The sequence below is a fragment of the Pieris rapae genome, chromosome Z, assembly GCF_905147795.1.
Source record: "Pieris rapae chromosome Z, ilPieRapa1.1, whole genome shotgun sequence".
NCBI lineage: Eukaryota > Metazoa > Arthropoda > Insecta > Lepidoptera > Pieridae > Pieris > Pieris rapae.
This window is the reverse complement of record NC_059534.1, coordinates 8,157,968-8,175,876: the sequence shown is the minus strand read 5'-3', so window position 1 is coordinate 8,175,876 and position 17,909 is coordinate 8,157,968. Positions and strand designations below refer to the sequence as shown.

The 17,909-nt window shown below is 33.4% G+C and overlaps 1 protein-coding gene across 1 annotated transcript; it reads right to left on the bottom strand.

Annotated features, from left to right (window-relative positions):
* Positions 1–362: 362 nt before the first annotated feature.
* On the bottom strand, positions 363–17,308 carry LOC110998167 (transcriptional repressor scratch 2-like). Its single transcript, XM_022266659.2, has 2 exons — positions 16,755–17,308; positions 363–7,177 (listed from the first exon to the last, which is right to left on the bottom strand). Exons 1-2 carry the CDS (start codon positions 16,924–16,926, stop codon positions 6,114–6,116), a joined length of 1,236 nt encoding a protein of 411 aa, XP_022122351.1. The 5' UTR covers positions 16,927–17,308; the 3' UTR covers positions 363–6,113.
* Positions 17,309–17,909: the final 601 nt, after the last annotated feature.

The window sequence follows — 17,909 nt, the reverse complement described above, 5'->3', positions numbered from 1 at the left end:
GCCTCTGATTGACCTTCCAACACGAAACAATTATTCTTCCGTATCCAGTACCTACGGCATACACAGTCTGTATTTAATTGTGTATTAACTTTTATTGTGTATTAATTGTGTTTCAACCTCAACACAACGACATTATTTACCATTTTTCTGTTACAGTGTCATCCACACAAAAATCTCATATATTTATATACTCTGGATTTAATGATCACAGATTTTCACAAAGGCGCCTACAGACCAGATCACTTTTCACCTGTCAAATCATTATTACATTTTGCTGAATATTTATATAGTATTTTTATGGCAACCTAACAACCTTTGAAAGTATTATTCGTATATATTAAAGATATTTCGGATACCAAAAATAAATAAAAGACGTATATTTAAGTACAGTGTATTTAAAGAACTAAAGCAATTAAAAAAATATACTACTAAAAATGTAAAATTAACATAAGCGTGCTCAACACATGTTCCTAATAACCATGATACAAACAATTATGTAATGATAATTCTATTTTGTACTTTCTGCATGCCTATGTGTTAACGCAGTGAGGCTAAATCAATTTAGATATCACAAAATTGCGTAAAAACCATTTGTGCAAAATTTAAATCTTTACGTTAAAATGGAAATCGAAAGCCCTGCGAACTTAATAAATAAGTGATGAAATTATACAGATTAAAATACTATTAAACGGTACCTACGTTAACTAACTAAAACGTAGTGGACCCTAGATAGTATGTTATAATGACTACACATTATTTAAACGTAATAATCTAGTTTACAAAAGTTTAAACATTATCGCCACTGAGAGTCGTCGAACTTTAAAGATTTTATTTAGTTCATCGATTTGTAAGCTAATAAGATTCTTCAATTTAATGTAGCCAAAATGAGGCGTTAGTTATACACGACTCTGAGTGCGTCTGATACAATTGTTTTCCTGCAATACATCTTATGAAGTTCTATGCCCGTAGTTTAATAGGAATTTGCATGTTGAAACCGATATATCTTCGCTGAGCGGAAAGCTACACAGTTGGAAATTCGTTACTATCGCCAAACATAGTGAACACATTGACATACAACTTAAAAATATAATTATTACATAAAAAAATCCAAATATGTTGTTTTATTAAAAGATCCAAAATGTAGTGTTCGAGTTACATTAGTTTGCTTATTCTTATTATGTTATAATACAAGGACTTTTTAATCGTCTAATATTTCACATTTTACTTTATACAACAAGCTATATGTATTTTAATGTACTTAAATAAATACATGCAATGTTATTTCTAATATGTAGGTACTTTTGGTAATTGCTTATTAGGAAGGATTAATTGAATTCAAAAAATTGACATTCTACATCTATACGATTATAATTGATTTGGCTAATATCTAGGACAATAACTGCAGGAAGTTTCAGGTTTGCCAGCAACGACTGGAACTTTACTTAGATTAGTTAGTGGGCTTAGACTCTTGGCTGATTTGACTTTTTTTCATTTGCAAGTAGACACAACCTTATATTTGTAGAACTTTCACACTGGTCGATTTATTATGATTTATGGGCGAATTTGTGGGATTATTGGTGCTGTTTGTAAAAATTAAGGCCATTAAAATGCCTCTTATTGCCCCTTTGCTTTACGATTATAAATATATGCATCTAGATCTACTACTCTCACGCACTACTCATTTCACGTGACACGTTCTAAAACTAGTGGTAAAAATGGTAATTAAATACTCTAAATCTAAAGTGTCTAAGTTTTACATAGTTTTTTTAAAACGATAAAAAAAAATGAACTTTTAAACATTAATCGTTAAACTTAACAAAATAATATTCATGAAGAAATCTACTGAAAGTTAAACGTTCACCTCCTTATTCATAAAAAGCAAATATATGTTTGACCTTCTTGTCTCCTTGTGTCAACAACATTGAACGCTGAAAGACCGCGTCGTCAATGTAACAAAGAGGACACCCGGTTAGTTTTAATTTAGACTTTTTTTTTGAATAAGGGGGTGGAGTCCCACATTTTAATTTTTGTTTCATTTATTAAAAACCTGAACAAACAATTCGTTGTAAAATTTCGATTATTAGCTATCGTTGTCACTTTATTGCTTTCGTATTACCTTATTTTATAATTTTAATTTTGTGTAGGTATATAAGAATTTTTTCTCATAGAATCCCTAAGTATGGATAAATTAAATTGTGTATAACAATTAAAATCTAGAATATTGGATGTATTTCGGTACTAAATAGGAATTTTCATTTTTGGTCTCGACATAAACTGCAAGTGTATTCTCACTCAATAACGTTACAATATTCATGCTGTTTTATTATTAAACAGGTATTTTCATAACTCTTTGTTGGTACAGAAATTTATTACACTTATAGTTAAAACTAGCGATTGCCTTACTGAATATTGAAGAATGAAATGTAAGGTCCCTACTTACATACATCAAAATTTTAGTCATCCATTCCAATTTGCAGTTTATACTTCGGGACCACCATTATATTTATCCATACTAAATTTTGAAACTAATTCTTAATAGAGCCGTATGCTTAACAAAAACACACTAATATTGTCTTTATCGATTTATGTAGTTGTATAAATCAATAATTAATTCTAATTTTGTATAAGATTATTTTCAATGTATGTTCTTTAGCTATATCATAGATGTCTTTTGTTCGGACTTTACTTTATTTGTACTGTGTGTTTTTATTTAACATACTGCCAATCTATCAAAAAGCTATTCTCACAATTCGTTATACATAATATCTATCCTTATTTTGATTGGTGTTCTCTCTTTCGAATCTACAAAGCTAATCTAGATGTATATTCACTATATTCGTGTATAATAAATAGTATTAACTAACGTTTAAAGTGAAAAGTATTGCTTTGCGAATGACGTACACAACACTACGGGTATCACTGGTTGCAGTCTAATTATATGGCAACAAGTTTGCATGCATGAGTTCATTGTATCACTCCCCCTAAACTAAAGTTACACTAGACAATATTGCTTTTCGTTTTTTTAAAATATTGCTTATTAGTTACCTTAGCCTATTCGTTTTTTTCATTGCTTTCGATATTTATTGCTTGTTTATTACTTTTGGACAGTGTATAGTATCACTTAAATGCATTTATAAGAACGAGAACACTGTTATCACGGCGTAGTTATATTGAACATAATATTTTTCGTTGCATACATTGTATAGCTATAAATAGACCATAAAAATCTGACGTAGCTTCGATGTATATTTCTATCGTCAATATAAAATAATCGATATTGGGTGAAGCATTAAAAAAGCCGCACAACCACTCGGGCGATGCTACAATTTACGGCTTTTTATCACTAAGTTTTTGAAATAAAAAAATATTTGAAATGGAATCTTTGTAGTATTTAACTACCTAAAGAAATAGATAGATTTAATAAAATCTAATCGTAAAGCGCTAGAATAAAATTTTAATTTGGTGTGCATTATCATTTTGCAGTTGCAGAAGATGTTAAGTCGCTCAACCTTACAAGTATCTACTTTTACTACATAAATATATTATTCCAAATATTTGACACCTACACCTACAAAAATTGTAAAGAAGGTAATTTGGTACATATGGAAATATTTACATTTAAATATTAGTATATGTTTTGTATATATTACTTTACCTTCACTATATTAGATTTTTTTAAACGATCGCTTATTATAAAATAGCTACAACTACAATAACGTTAGTATAAATATTTGAACAAAATATTTTCTCGTTTTTGATTCTTTTTTGAAAGCGATAAAATTGCTTTATGCTAAAAAATGTAGTAGCCTAGATCTAAAATGTTAAATAAAGAGAAAACGCATAGGAGTACACACTCAGACAATAGTAACAATGGAAGAAAAATAATCGAGATCCAAATAACGAAAAGAGAACTATAAAATCTATAACCTATAATAACGCATTGTAAACAAAATTTTCAAACAGAATATCACAATTATTGAATCCTGAATTATTTTAAAATTCGATGTAAGATTCGTTCAATACTGTACTCCAAAGCACCAAAAACGTCTAGAAAACTACTTAATATGAACAATATATATCATGTATGACTTACGTTTTATGAACTACGTATATTCTAACCTAATATTGCTTATCGATTTACAATATATTGCTTATTACGCGCAACCTTTGTTTAATAGCTAATTAAGTTTATCTATAGGAGTAACTGAACTTAATGCGAATATTAATGACGAGATTTTGTTGTTAAACCATTTTAGCTGAGAAAATTTATTACTGCATTAGAGCTTGAATGTTTTTACAAAATAAGTCGGTTTTTAGAAAAATAAGGGTCGGTACTTTTATATATTTAACTGCAACTTAAACTTTATTTTAAAAGCACTTAACCATCCAATAACAACGCCTAAAATTTATTTCCAACTATAGAAATTATAATAAAACGAGGAATTGACGAAGTTTTGATCCGAAGGATGCATGCCAGGGAACATAGTAATTTTACCGAGATAATCTCATAATTGACAGGATTAAAGAAATTCATTAAGAACAAATTGACATGCGAGGCACTACCTAAATATTAATGATAGGTAATTAAAAAGCGGCGGCCTCGCGGATGATCCTTTTTACGACCTAATCTACTTCGATTAATCTATGTGCATACCACTAATAGTCTTTTTTGCAAATTGGTCGCTTAGAAACGCATTGACGTATAGAAGATGCACCATGAGGCCGACGCTGCACTCCGTCTAGGACAGCTACAGATTGCTACAGGATTAGAATAAAGTCAGCTGCGTCGATTGACTGCGGTGCGCGACTTATTTAGTGCCTACATTATTATTGCTTTTCGAATACCCATTTCTCACCGAGCACCTCGTGCCCGTCTCTTAAACTAGTCTATAGCTATTATAATCTAAGTTATGTTATTGCCAGTTACACTTTACTTCTTGCTATAACACACTCTCAATCTAAAGGCTGCTCACTGCGTAATGCGGCGCTGCCCGTCCCTAATAACGACGTCGCTCAATGCGCCCGCCACTCGCCCGATACGTATTTCCCATCATTTATTAACCCGTGGCTATTTTTTGATTTAATAATTTTGATTTTGAATCAGTGTGCGGTAATAAAACGGTTACTTTCCTATTATTGAATTGCTTATCTAAGAAAAACGTATTATGAATTGTTTGAAGTCCCCTTCATGAAATATTTCCTTAAATTATATATCGAGTTAAATTTGAATGAGGCACAGGGGCTTGAAGGGCGACGATGGCGGGACGGGTTCGGCGCGTGGTCGCCGATAAGGCACTGTGACGGGGCGATCGACGCGGCCATAATCTACAGGCCAAGCTAGAAACATAACTCCGTCCAACTGTCTACGATTCTACGATAACGCTACAAGTCTACGCAAGATTTTTGATCACTTTTAAATTAATGTTAACACTTTCGGAGATTTATTTATTCTTTATTACAATTCATTTTTTTTTGCTGTGTCTGTAAATGACTAGTAAAATCAGATATGAGTGCAGTTCTCATAAAATCGTAGGGTTTGGACGGTTCGAGTGATGGAGCCGGTTGGCGCTGTAACATCGACACGGGCGGACGCGGCGACGTTTGCGGAGCTTCGGACGGAAAGATTCGGTAAGTTCCTCACCGACGCGACGTAGCGCACCCAGGTGCTCCGTCTCCATCCACAGACGAGCTTACGCGCACCCCCATAATAAACTTACACCGTGATACTCTCTAACCTACGTTCCGGTTGTAAAAATCACCTACAAAAGATATTAATTTCATTCGTATTCATTATTTCTATGTATATACGGGTATATTTATCGACAAGTATATATACATGTTTATGTTAATCTTTAACAGGACGTCTGTCGCTGCAGGCTAATGCCACGCTTGCGTCACTACGGGGTCGTACGTTATTCGTTGTTTGCGAAACGTTGCTCGATTGCGGCACTCATGGGCCGGGCGCCTTTAGAACGTACCGGTTTAGAGGCCTATTTAATATTAATTTATTATATTATTTTATGCTAATGAACTAAATTCATATTAATACTTTACGTTAACGAGTAAACCAAAATGGTGGTATGACGGTCCCTAGTTACTATAGCGATACCGGCCTATTCTGTCATTGAGGCGGGGGCATCAGGCGACGGTGAGTCATCATCACGAACACAGGCTGATTCTTGATGTTTGTTGAGGTAGCTTTTGAGTGCAAAGGTTTTATGGCATCGAGAACATTCGAAGTTTTTATCAGAGGAGTGGGTCTGCATGTGAGCGCGCAAATTGGATCTATCTGCAAACGCTTTTCCGCAATGGGCACATCCATAAGGTTTCTCGCCAGTGTGAGAACGCAAATGACCCTGCAGTAACCACGGTCGGGAAAATAACTTGCCGCAGACGCCGCATACGTGTGATAGCTGATGTGTCAACACATGCATAGCCAGAGCGGGCATAGACACATATGCCTTGCCGCATTCTCCACACCGCTTTGCCGAAACAGAATCGAGACTGCGGTGGGTCTGTTTATGTCGCGAGAGATTTGAAGAAGTGGCGTAACGTTTACCGCATTCACTGCATGTATATTTAGATTTATGGTCGGTCGGTTGCTGAGCACTTTCTACTGGAGCATTTGCAAAATTTCTTCGCTTCGATCGACCATCACTGACGAAGAAAGCATCATATGTATAGGCAACTGTTTCTCGGGGGCGTTCGGATTGTTCTTGTGAAGATTCTGGTTCTGGTTCCGGGGGCGGTGGGGGAAGTTCAGGAGGCGAGGGCTCAGTGCGCGGCGGCGTGGTAAGGAAAACTGCATGTTGACTAAGATCAAGGATGGCATGGGCTGCGTTGAGATCTTCCTCCGGGCGTTGTAAATAGGCACGATCTCCTAAGCAGTAGGGTCGATAGATGTCCTTCTTTTTAGGTGGAAGTGAAAGTAGGGTGCCGCTGCTCGTGTAGCACAAGGATGTAGATTTGCCGCTCGCCGGTGGCGGAGGAGGGGAGACAGGTGAAGATTGGAGATGTACCTGAATGAAAGGAGTTTCGGTCGAGTCGGAGGTCGAGATTTGTAGAAGAGCGTAGGAGAGAGGCTGAGACGCCGGCTGAGATGGGCCGGGGGGAGCCGGGCTCACCTCGCTTGGAAGCTGTGCGGTGAACTGTGTGGAAGGCTGCTCCTCTGTGTAACCTGAAATAAAGATATTATTAAACTTTCACTTCACTATTATTCACCAATACGATATTATACAATATAATGTTATATGTTAAAATTATATAATTATGATTACAAAGATTTTATTAGTGTATATGGAACCGGGCAGTCATACTTCGTAATAATACTCGCCACTCTTAGAGACCGTCAATAGGGCCTTTCACAAACCCTTAGGTGCATTCAAATCAGGTATATAACTAGAGGGTGGAAGGCGTAGTGGGGGAGTGGGAGCTCCCCAGTTTACAAGAGTTATTCTGTGTCCGTTAATAATTTACGAAGGCAACCTGTAGAGCGCCTATATCAACCAGTGGCGGTTTCGTTTCCGACTGTATTTTTAATTTTTTAATAGCTACAAGCCTAACCGTTAGTAGCTACTTTAATAATTAATGAAATGGCTATTTGGCTGCCATACTGTTGTTCTGGAATATTTATTTTATACGGATCCGCTTTACGAGTCTAATTTATAATGTAACGCTTACAAAAAAATGGATTGAAACGAAAACAACTACTACCAGTTGGCATTTTTATCAATACTTTTAATTCACCATTGAATATTTACAATAATAATCGTTAGACAAATTGAACAATTACCTTAAAATGTTCATTAGGCAAGGCCATATTATTTTTGGCAAAAATTAGGGTTTAAATGAAAAAAAAAAATATAGTAAATGTCGTACTTTATGTGTAAAAGAGCCTGTCGCTTTTCAAATAAAGTAAATGAAAGTTGGAGGCAAGTTGGGATTAGTTAGAGCGACAACGAAGAGGGGGGACTCTGAGGAATTACACCCCCTTTTGTTTTTGTCAAAAGTGAAGGACACGCTATTTCGTAAGCATTTTGGTAAGACGTAGCGCGGATTGTATCTCGTAGCAGTATGTTTGTGATATATATAAATTTATTTCTGAACAGTGCGTCCAGACTTTCATTTTAATTAATTTAACTGTGAGTTCTATAAAAATAAACTATTACAGAAAAAATCCCTTTGAAATTAAAATTTCGCCGGTGGATATTAATTGAAATACTATCCAAATACGATTGTAATTAAAAATTTCTGCCTGTCTGCTACTCGAGGCTTTCAATCAATGGCTGATATAAAAATACCGCTATACGAATTCAATTTGCTGAAAACGTTCACCACAATCAAGCAGTCAGTATCTTGTTAAATCAATTTCGTTTTACATTTACCCAATTTTAATATTTAACAATACCTTGATGTACATTGAAGTTAGTGCTTGGAACAATAAGTGCTCTGAGAATTCAACAGGTTAAGGTTTCAAGAGAGGTATAATTCGATTTACTCAACATCCATGAATATTTAGTCATCCATTAATGTATGTGACATCGACACTATTTCTATCTAGCTTATATTCAACATACTTTCAAATATTGAGAACAAATTTGTTCTTTTCATAACTATGAATAGGTAAAAATAAAATTATTTTTAGTTATAGTTCATAAAATAGTTATATATTCAAATTAATGTTTCAGAAGATGATTTTTTATTTCTAGTATTGAATCCTAACAGTTGGTGCTCACTGCAATTGAAATAGAAAAGTTGCTTTATGTTTAACGCATTTCTTTGTGATTTATTTTTATTTATATTAAGTCCGATATACCTTGTGTATACCTATCAAGTATATTCATTTTTATAACACTATTGAATGGGTGCCAAATTTCAAACAGGGCCATGAAACGCATTATAACGATACCGCATTAAGTCCGCAGTGCTTTAGTAATGTTTGCTATAGAATAGCTATTATATTTTTATCTTCATGATGCATGGAGTTAAAAATATAATTTATTATTATAGAATAAATATATTTTGCATAAATTTCATTGGATAAATTTATATGAAGCCATACTTTATAGCTAGACATATTCATGACAACTTTAAAGGTTGCACCAATCCTCTTTCACACACACACACAATAATTAAATAAAAATGATTATTAAAACACTTATTTACATTAATTTTGCTATTGGTTAAAACATTTATGAATTTTATTTATATCAAATGAAAAATACAGAAAACACACTGTATGTTTCATTTGTTAATAATTAATTAAAATGAAAATATGTGACCCTCCTTTGTAAACTTGTGTCTAATACTGGCAAGATTATTCAGTGGCTACGGAAAGTTATAGTTAAGACGCTGCAAGAGATGGGAACCTTATCCGATCTATGCCGGTCTAAATAGTGTCCTAATAAACTGTCGCTACTGAAAAAGTAAACGGAATAATAGCCAGCCGACCCTCATTTAAGGTGCTGGTACAAAAGAAATGTAACAAAATCAACGCTTAGCGTGCCAACTGTGCGCCGCAAATACAATAGCAAAAACAAACCGGGACAGTGGGATGAGCGAAGGGGTACGCCGCATTGCACCAGTTGAATCTCGACCCCTCACTCCCCCGCTACCCTCCCAATCCCCTCCTGACCCCACTCTCCCCTTCATCTCAGAGGGCGAGGGAGCACAGAGTACTTGTTGACGTTTCATATGGGATTGGGACGCTTACGCTTCTAGGAAATACATCGATGTATAAGCTTCATTTAAATTTTGGCTCACTTAAGATAGTGAATGCTTTATATTGTAAAGATCTTTTAGTCACAAAATTATGCTATTTAATATTACCTTACATACCCGTGATCTAATTCAGAGACTGTATTTTTCGATACAGTACAATATTAAATTGGATTAGCATGTAGCAGTAAACTAAATTACAGTCATACACATTTAATTGCTATTTCTTTATAGGCGAGTAGGCAGTTATCTATTAGGATCAGCCTGGATACGTTTATTTTTGGGTTTATTCGGTTCCATTACATTAATATCACCAAACAATACTACGGCATAAATTCAAAGAAAAGTACTCCGGTGCATATTCACATTTCTAACGATGACAGACTCACACGATTAGCTACTAGGCTAATAAGAGCAGTTCTTGTTCAAAATTAAAGTTCAAGTTATTGCCCAAAAAATAAATGCAAAATTATTATTTTATGTAACTATATAAATTCATGAATTTCGTTCAATCTTATTAGTATTTTCATGAAATAGCACAAAATCTGTGTGGAAAGTGGGACACGGGATTACTGTTTATCGTAACGAGTTCGCCAACTTACTCTTTATATCTAGTTACATAGGCCATTACAAGTTGAACATCGAAATTCTTATGAGCCACCGATCTACAGATTAATAAAAAGCGTATATTTTTGATGATAAATGAAACGATTCACTTCATAATTTCATTATTGATTGAAGTTTTACATTAGTTACTAAATAATAAAATATATACTATTATTATACAGATTTATCAAACTTTATATTGTTTCAAAACTTTTTTATTTCTATGCACATATATGGCACGGTGAATTTGTCTAGTCGTCCAGTTAGACATAATCTAGTATATAATTGTACCTATTGTAATTTTAAAACTTGTTAGCATACGTTTGCCACTATATAAATTGCGAAATAAATTTTTATTATTTTTTATTCAAGCAGTGATAACAAAGTCAAGTTAAACAAAGTCTTAATTGAATAAAAAATATACAATCACTTTTGTCATGTGCGGAAAGGTTCGCTGTGCAGTTTTCTGGGTCAACGGGCGGGAGAAATAAATACAAAGCTATAAGTTAGTAAGACGCCATGCTGAAGGGCACAACGAAGGTTGCTAACCTAAAAAAATACTCTAGCTATATGACTCCAAGTACTCTGAAACGTTACAAGATTTGGTATAAAGTATAATCAATATTATGCGACACATACGTAGTTGGCAAAATAATTCATTATGAAGTACTAGTTAACAATATAAGCATAGTACTTAAATGAATAATCATTTTTTATTTGTAACAAAATTATTATATATTTCAGAACGTATACAATACAACAAATCTTCATCATATCCCTCAAAATAATGTAAGTAGAAAATTATTTATTTTCACCGCTTTACGTTAACACCAACTTACTCACTAACTTTTAGTTAGTAATTAAGTAACCATTCAGGTTTAGAAACCACTCAGTATATAAAATTACAGGGCAACTTTGATAATATACTATGCGATATAAGTATAGTATTTTCTTCATGCATATAAACACTGTAATAAGGAATCAAATAAGGTAACAGTTGAACGTTGAAAAAGTCAAAGGAAAATGCAATAGAAATTATTACAAACTATGGATGGTGTGCATAAAACACTGATGAAGGGATCTACAAAGCGATATTAAGAGAAACTAAAGTCAAATTCAAAGTATGAACAATACGTCAGAGATGTGTAGAGTCCGCTTCAGTAACACCGAGTGAAACTTTACAACTTCTGAAGAAGCTACATTCAAAGTACAATAATTAAGATGAGATATTTCTGAAGCTAACTTTACATACGATAGACTGAGAGAGGAAAAACAGAGTAAAATGCCAGTAGATTGAAGATTTTTACCTGGTTCAATGAATTCCCACATCACCTTCGAATGAGTAGATAAACTTCAAGATCGTCTTACACATGACAAAGAAATATATAACCTGAAACATTTATGTGACTTAAAACACTATCATACACGACAGAAACCACACTCTTTGGTATACGTTGAATGCCTTATTGCTAGTTAGCGATCTCTTCCAGGCAATATTATTTTCAGAGCAAGATCATGTGATTTGCATTTTATAACTGAGTATAACTAATATGTAATTTATATTCAACAAAAATTTGTTTTTCACATATTGACTTAAAATCAAACTTAATTCGAATACATTTATGATTTTGACAAATAATTATAATTTTAGATATTTTAAAATATATATCAGAATGGAACTTCTAAATATTTTATTAAGGTGTAATTTAAATATATGTATGAGTAAGCGGAAGTAAACAGTAAGGGGACAAAATAACATCTGCTTGTGGCAATACTTTAGAAACATATGGAATAGTTTTGGCACAAACAATACTTGTGTGTTGTTACCATTGTGACTTTGATTTGAATTCCAAATATAATTCTCAATTTGCCAAAAGGAATTCGTCTATAATAATAATACCTTCAGAACATTCGTGATCGTAATTTACGTGTCTTCTTTCGAATCAGCTAATGAATGGGAGAAAAATTGTTATTTTTTCAATATTAAATTGGCCTACAATTGGGAATGCGCAAAGATAAAATACAAGCATTTCGTACAAATTGTAAATTGTGATTTTTATTACTCATAATCATATTATATATATGGTCATAACTAACTAGAGCGCTATAACATAGATTTAACTCATATTTTAAATTTAAATGACAATAACTCTACTAGCTCGTTTTGACGACTGCAATTTTCTAGTTATTTGTATAATAACAAATATTATTATATGTTAGAATATTAGCTTCATGTTTAAAAGGCGAGGGATAGCGATTCATTATATTGGAATCAAGTCATATATATAAAGAGAATCATGTCAGACGACATAGATACATTATAAGCACGAATTAAAAATCTAAACTATAATATATAAAATAAATAACGAATCTTTTTCCTTGTAGGTTTCAGGAAAATTTTATGTCTAAGACAATCTCTCACGAAGTTTTTCTTCACCATTCAAGTGATCGCAAATAACTTACTATCGACAAAATACTTATTTTTATATGTAAAACTAAATTACTACTTATAATATCTACACGCTATTTTCGTTTAATAATAATAATCTCAGCCATCACATTCTCGCGTCAAGTTGTCAAATGTATATTATGTATATAGTTTTGCAGGATAAACTAAGTATTTTACGTTTGTTTCTTCAAATACTATGGGATATTTGTACTGAATGCATCGATTTAGAAATTTTGCATTGACATTGTGTGTTAAAACGATAAATTAATATGAATTCGATATAAATTACGTTAACCGAGTGGAATCGAACGGATCTTAATTAATGGCTATTATACGTTCATACATTTACCAATAATTTGCGTATATATCAGAAAGAGGATATTAATCATGTAATTAAAATTTATTTTAGCCTTTTAGAGAATTATTTATTCTCTTTCTATCAAATCCTGTATACGTTGCGGTAATAAAAGATATATGAGTAATTTAGTTAAAATTATGCACTTTACTTTTAGATTTTGTGAATAAAGGACTAAGGTTATATTTGAAGACAGATATAACCCTGCCTAAATAAGGTATTGTAAATTTGGTGGAACAGAATGGTCACAAGTATTACCATACAGGTAATGAAAACAGGAGAGCATACTCATTTGGCTTTACAAATTGTGCAAGGAAAATCCCGTGACCTTGCAACAGTCCAAGAATAGTGTATACAAATTATCCAGTTTTATTCCACTTGCTTGCACCTGTCTAAATGTTATGCAGCAAAAAAACACAGTATTGCAATTTCCCCATTTATAACTTTATTTTCAAAATGAAAAATATATTTGCTATTTGAGATTGACAGTTTAAAACTATCAATCTAAAATAGCAATACCCTACATCGTTTAGGTTTGTATTAACAGTTATAACATGTTGCTATACATAGGGATACTGAATTGATTTATCAATTAATTAAAGAAAAAAATGTGTTTTGTTCAATTATATCGTTTGTTGAAATTACGTTTACAATTAACACGCATATAAAATATTACATATCTAAATTATTAGACGTTGTTAATCTTGAAAGATGCATTTTAAAAATATAATAGAGATTTTAAAGCAATAAAGTACATTCGCTTCAAGTTTACGTCCATTTGTGTCTGAAGTGCTTCATTTACAGTTTAAACTTATGGGAGCGAACTAAAATAAAACTTCTCGGTCTCATGTCACGGAAAAAAATTAATAATAAGATGACACGGGGAAATATGAAATGTGCCTTATCGTTAATTTATATTCTTCTACTGAAGAAATATAATCGACTCAGGGTGAAACTTTCAATTAATGTTGATATATAAGTAAGCTAGTTAACCATTTACTTATTGTGGAGGTGATTTTCTACAAATATTGAAATAACGTAAATAATATAATTCATAACACGATCCAAACAACACAAAGAATTCAACACTACGAGTTTACTAATATTCAACTCTTCTTAATTAAAGTACATATACAAATGCGAACATGAAATAAGTTTACCTCAAAACAAGCTCTGGTGTCAGAACTGAAATGAGTACGTCAGTATAAATCATTTTAATTAAATACATTACTAAAAGAACCTTTGAGTTGCAACTACCCATGTTACAACTATACATGGCAAGACATTAGGCATTATAAAATGCACTTTTATGTACAAAACTATATATTAACTATTAAGTGAAAACATATTTAAATTATTATTATAAGGAATTTTAATTTGGTTTCCATGGTGGCAGCAAAAACAACTAGTGAACTTTCAAATTCCAAAACTACAACTTCTTTCACCATTGGGTGCTAAATTATCCCTAATATCATGACTAAATATATTACAAAATATTTTAAAACAATCGAAGCCGGAGATGTCGCTAGTTATTATATAATGAGTAATACACATTTTATTACAGAAGTGAAACTTATTCAATCCGCTACATAGTAACCATTTTAACATTGAAACCGTGCACACTCACTAATCCGACTTAGGTAGATGGAATGGAACGGTATCTGCAATATTGCTAGTCTCTATTCAGGCACGTTTTAGCAATGAATGCTGTAACGCAAAGCGTTTAGTATTGATTTAGCTATAATACTTCAAGAGATCTTCAAACGATTCATTCATTTTATTAGAAGGCTAGAAATTAACCCTTCATTCCATAATAAATAGATAAAATCAATTCAAATGGTATGGAAACTATTTAATTTTTCCCCTCATTATACGATAGTTATATGTCTTAGTTATGCTTAATAAGAAAAAATACTTTTTCTAATATATCACGTATACAGATCTGAAGTAAAATAAGCTTTTAGATTTTTATTTATAAATTTTGAGGAAAATTGTTTTGTGGTGATTATGGCTTAGATTTACAAATCGATGATTTTTTTGTATTTAACACGTGAGTACAGACTACGTCGATTGTGTGTTTAATTATCGATTGCCTATCGTCTTACACATAAACTATATTATATTATTAATATGAGTTACTAATCGAAGAATTATTTTAATTACCATATGATGTACCGGTACCAGTGGCGCTACAACTTTTGGGTCTGAGCATCAGATTTCCGTATCTATACCGTGATGATTTCTAATAGAGATGAATTATCAAGTAGGTGATCAACCTTCTGTATCTGACACACCATTAACTTATTGACTAAATCGATGTTTTCCTGTACCCTATGAGCGAATGTTAGTTGCTTACACCGACAAAGTCAGTGGCGAAGTTGCAACCTTAGAGATTACAGTCGCGCGCTGATGCCACTAGGCCAACACTGCTCAAAAGGTAACATAGGGTTTCCTATAAAAAAAACATAAAAAGAAACAAAAACCGATTAACCAATATATCTGACAGTTTGAAATGGTTAACTGTTGATTGGTTGGTAAAAAAACAAATAATATGTAGCGTTAAAATAACCACTTACGTCAAAAGTTACTAGTAAGAAAAATACTCGATTGTAGCTCCATTTAACAAATTTACTAGTGAGCAAAATTAGCCTAAATAGTTTATCTAAATAAAGTATTATATGCGTATAGCTGTATTTGGCGCTTCATAAAAAATTTGTTATGTATCATAGAATACATATTTTAATATAAACTAATGGTGGTAGCGAAAATGCTACGACTAAAGAGACGTAGCCTAGAGAAACGAACTACGGTGATTTAAATACAACTACGACTCATCTAAAGGGGATCTACGAAGGATGGGTAATACATAGTTCGACGTAACGTATTTGCTACGATTCTAAACAAAACTACTATTGCCCTATAGCTTTTTGATAACGACCCTGCCTTATTCGTTATTTGTCGAAAATTAAAACCTTTTTTACTATATATTTTTAGCGACGTCACGAGAAGCGTGTTTAGTATCCATATTTAATGTGAAAAAAAGTAAAAACGCGTTTACATATTTAAGTTTTAAGTCACACATAATATATAGGTACGTTAGTTCGTAATTGTTACTGAAGTCAAATTGATTGATAAGTGACTGACTTTGAACTATGATTAAAATCGATTTACTCCAAAATGTTATATATAGAAGGCCAATATGTCGATGAGGATATTAAATCCTTATGATCGGTTGTTTGTCTAAACTCGGATAGATTTAGTGAATTGGGAGGCTACTTATATTTGTTATTTTTAAGGTTACAAATGATATCGCGCGCGAAGCGTTAGCAATTGATTAAAAAAAGATACGTATGAAATTCGCAACCAAATAGCACTCGCCAAGCTTGAACGATGGTTGATGGATGATAATCAATAAAACTTTTTAACTACTATGAAATCAATACCATTTGTTATTTACTTTCTCCAGTAGGCAGGACAGGCATCCGCGTCTTTTGTTTCGTCTAAGAGAGCTTCGTAACATTACCATACTTAATCAGGTTCAAAGTTTCTTCACAGCTTATATGGCTGGTCCTATGGTTGTGCGGCGCCTCAGGGGATTGACAATAAAAATAATGAAGGTGTGCTTACCGTTGTAGAGTAGCGTCGGTTCTGGATCGCGAGGTGAAGGGCCCGGCGCGGTGGCGGCGGGTGCGGGGCTCCGGCCGCGCCCCTCGCCGACCACGTCGATCTCCTCATCAGACTCAACCAGTTCCCCCGCCGGAGCCACCTTCCACTTCTTGGCCATGAGGCAGCGCGGCATGGCGGAGCCTGCATCGGCCTCAGTGCGACCGCATCAGCGAGAAACAGACGAACAGAGAAAAAGAGAGAAAGAGAGAGAGCGGCGCCCCAGGCGAGCGGCGTTATAGGCGTTCGCACGCGTTCTTCTTGCGTTGTGAGGGTCGACCGTACGATACGTGATATATATTGAGCATGGGGTGGTGCGCGCGCCGCGCCTTCGATCGGTATGGGTGGCGGGTGTCGGGAGGCGGGTGCCTCGCACTATGCCGCACAAACTTTACCCGCCGACAACTTGCAGCGCCACTTTCGGAGCAACGCGCCACGACCTCGCGACCACGCTTGCGATCAACCAGTGGAAGCGTTGCCCTGCGCTGCCTACTCAGACATTATTGTTGGCTTCATTAACTTTATCAATCTTCATCGGAGAACATTATTGTATTATGTTGTTTTTTAAATGATTAATTTCTCGTCTAATAAATTAATTATAAATATATAAATATTAATATTTATTTATTATTTTTTAATGAATTCCATATGTCGATAGAAAATAAAAATTTAAGATATAAATGATTGAGGTTTTAAATTGAATTGTATTAATACTGTGCTATACGAATTTGTAGCTAATGCTTTTCTACTTTAAATTATAAATTTAATAATACATTTATCATTTCGTATTCCATCAAGAAAACGCGATGATATGATATAAACAACAACAAAAATAACGCAATATGTGTTAATAATTTAAAATATACTTGGGTTACGTGAGTAACTTATATAATTTAAATGGATGAAACAAGATTGTTATATATAAGTCGCCACCAAGTCACTGGCGGACAGTCTGCTGACTACTATTGTGCGAGAAACATCGGGTTATGTAAATAATTTATACTTTTAAAGCTGTTTTTATTAAACTAATATTATTTATCTCTAGAATTTTTATCACGATGATTCTAGGTGTTACAGATGATTCTAGGATTACATGAGCTCATATTAAAGTCTATCAGA

Excerpts from the sequence above, each read along its gene's own strand:
- LOC110998167 (XM_022266659.2), bottom strand. The coding sequence starts at position 16,926 with ATGCCGCGCTGCCTCATGGCCAAGAAGTGGAAGGTGGCTCCGGCGGGG. Across the intron at positions 7,178-16,754 it reads ACCGACGCTACTCTACAACG|GTTACACAGAGGAGCAGCCT; the intron begins GTAAGCACACCT and ends TCTTTATTTCAG.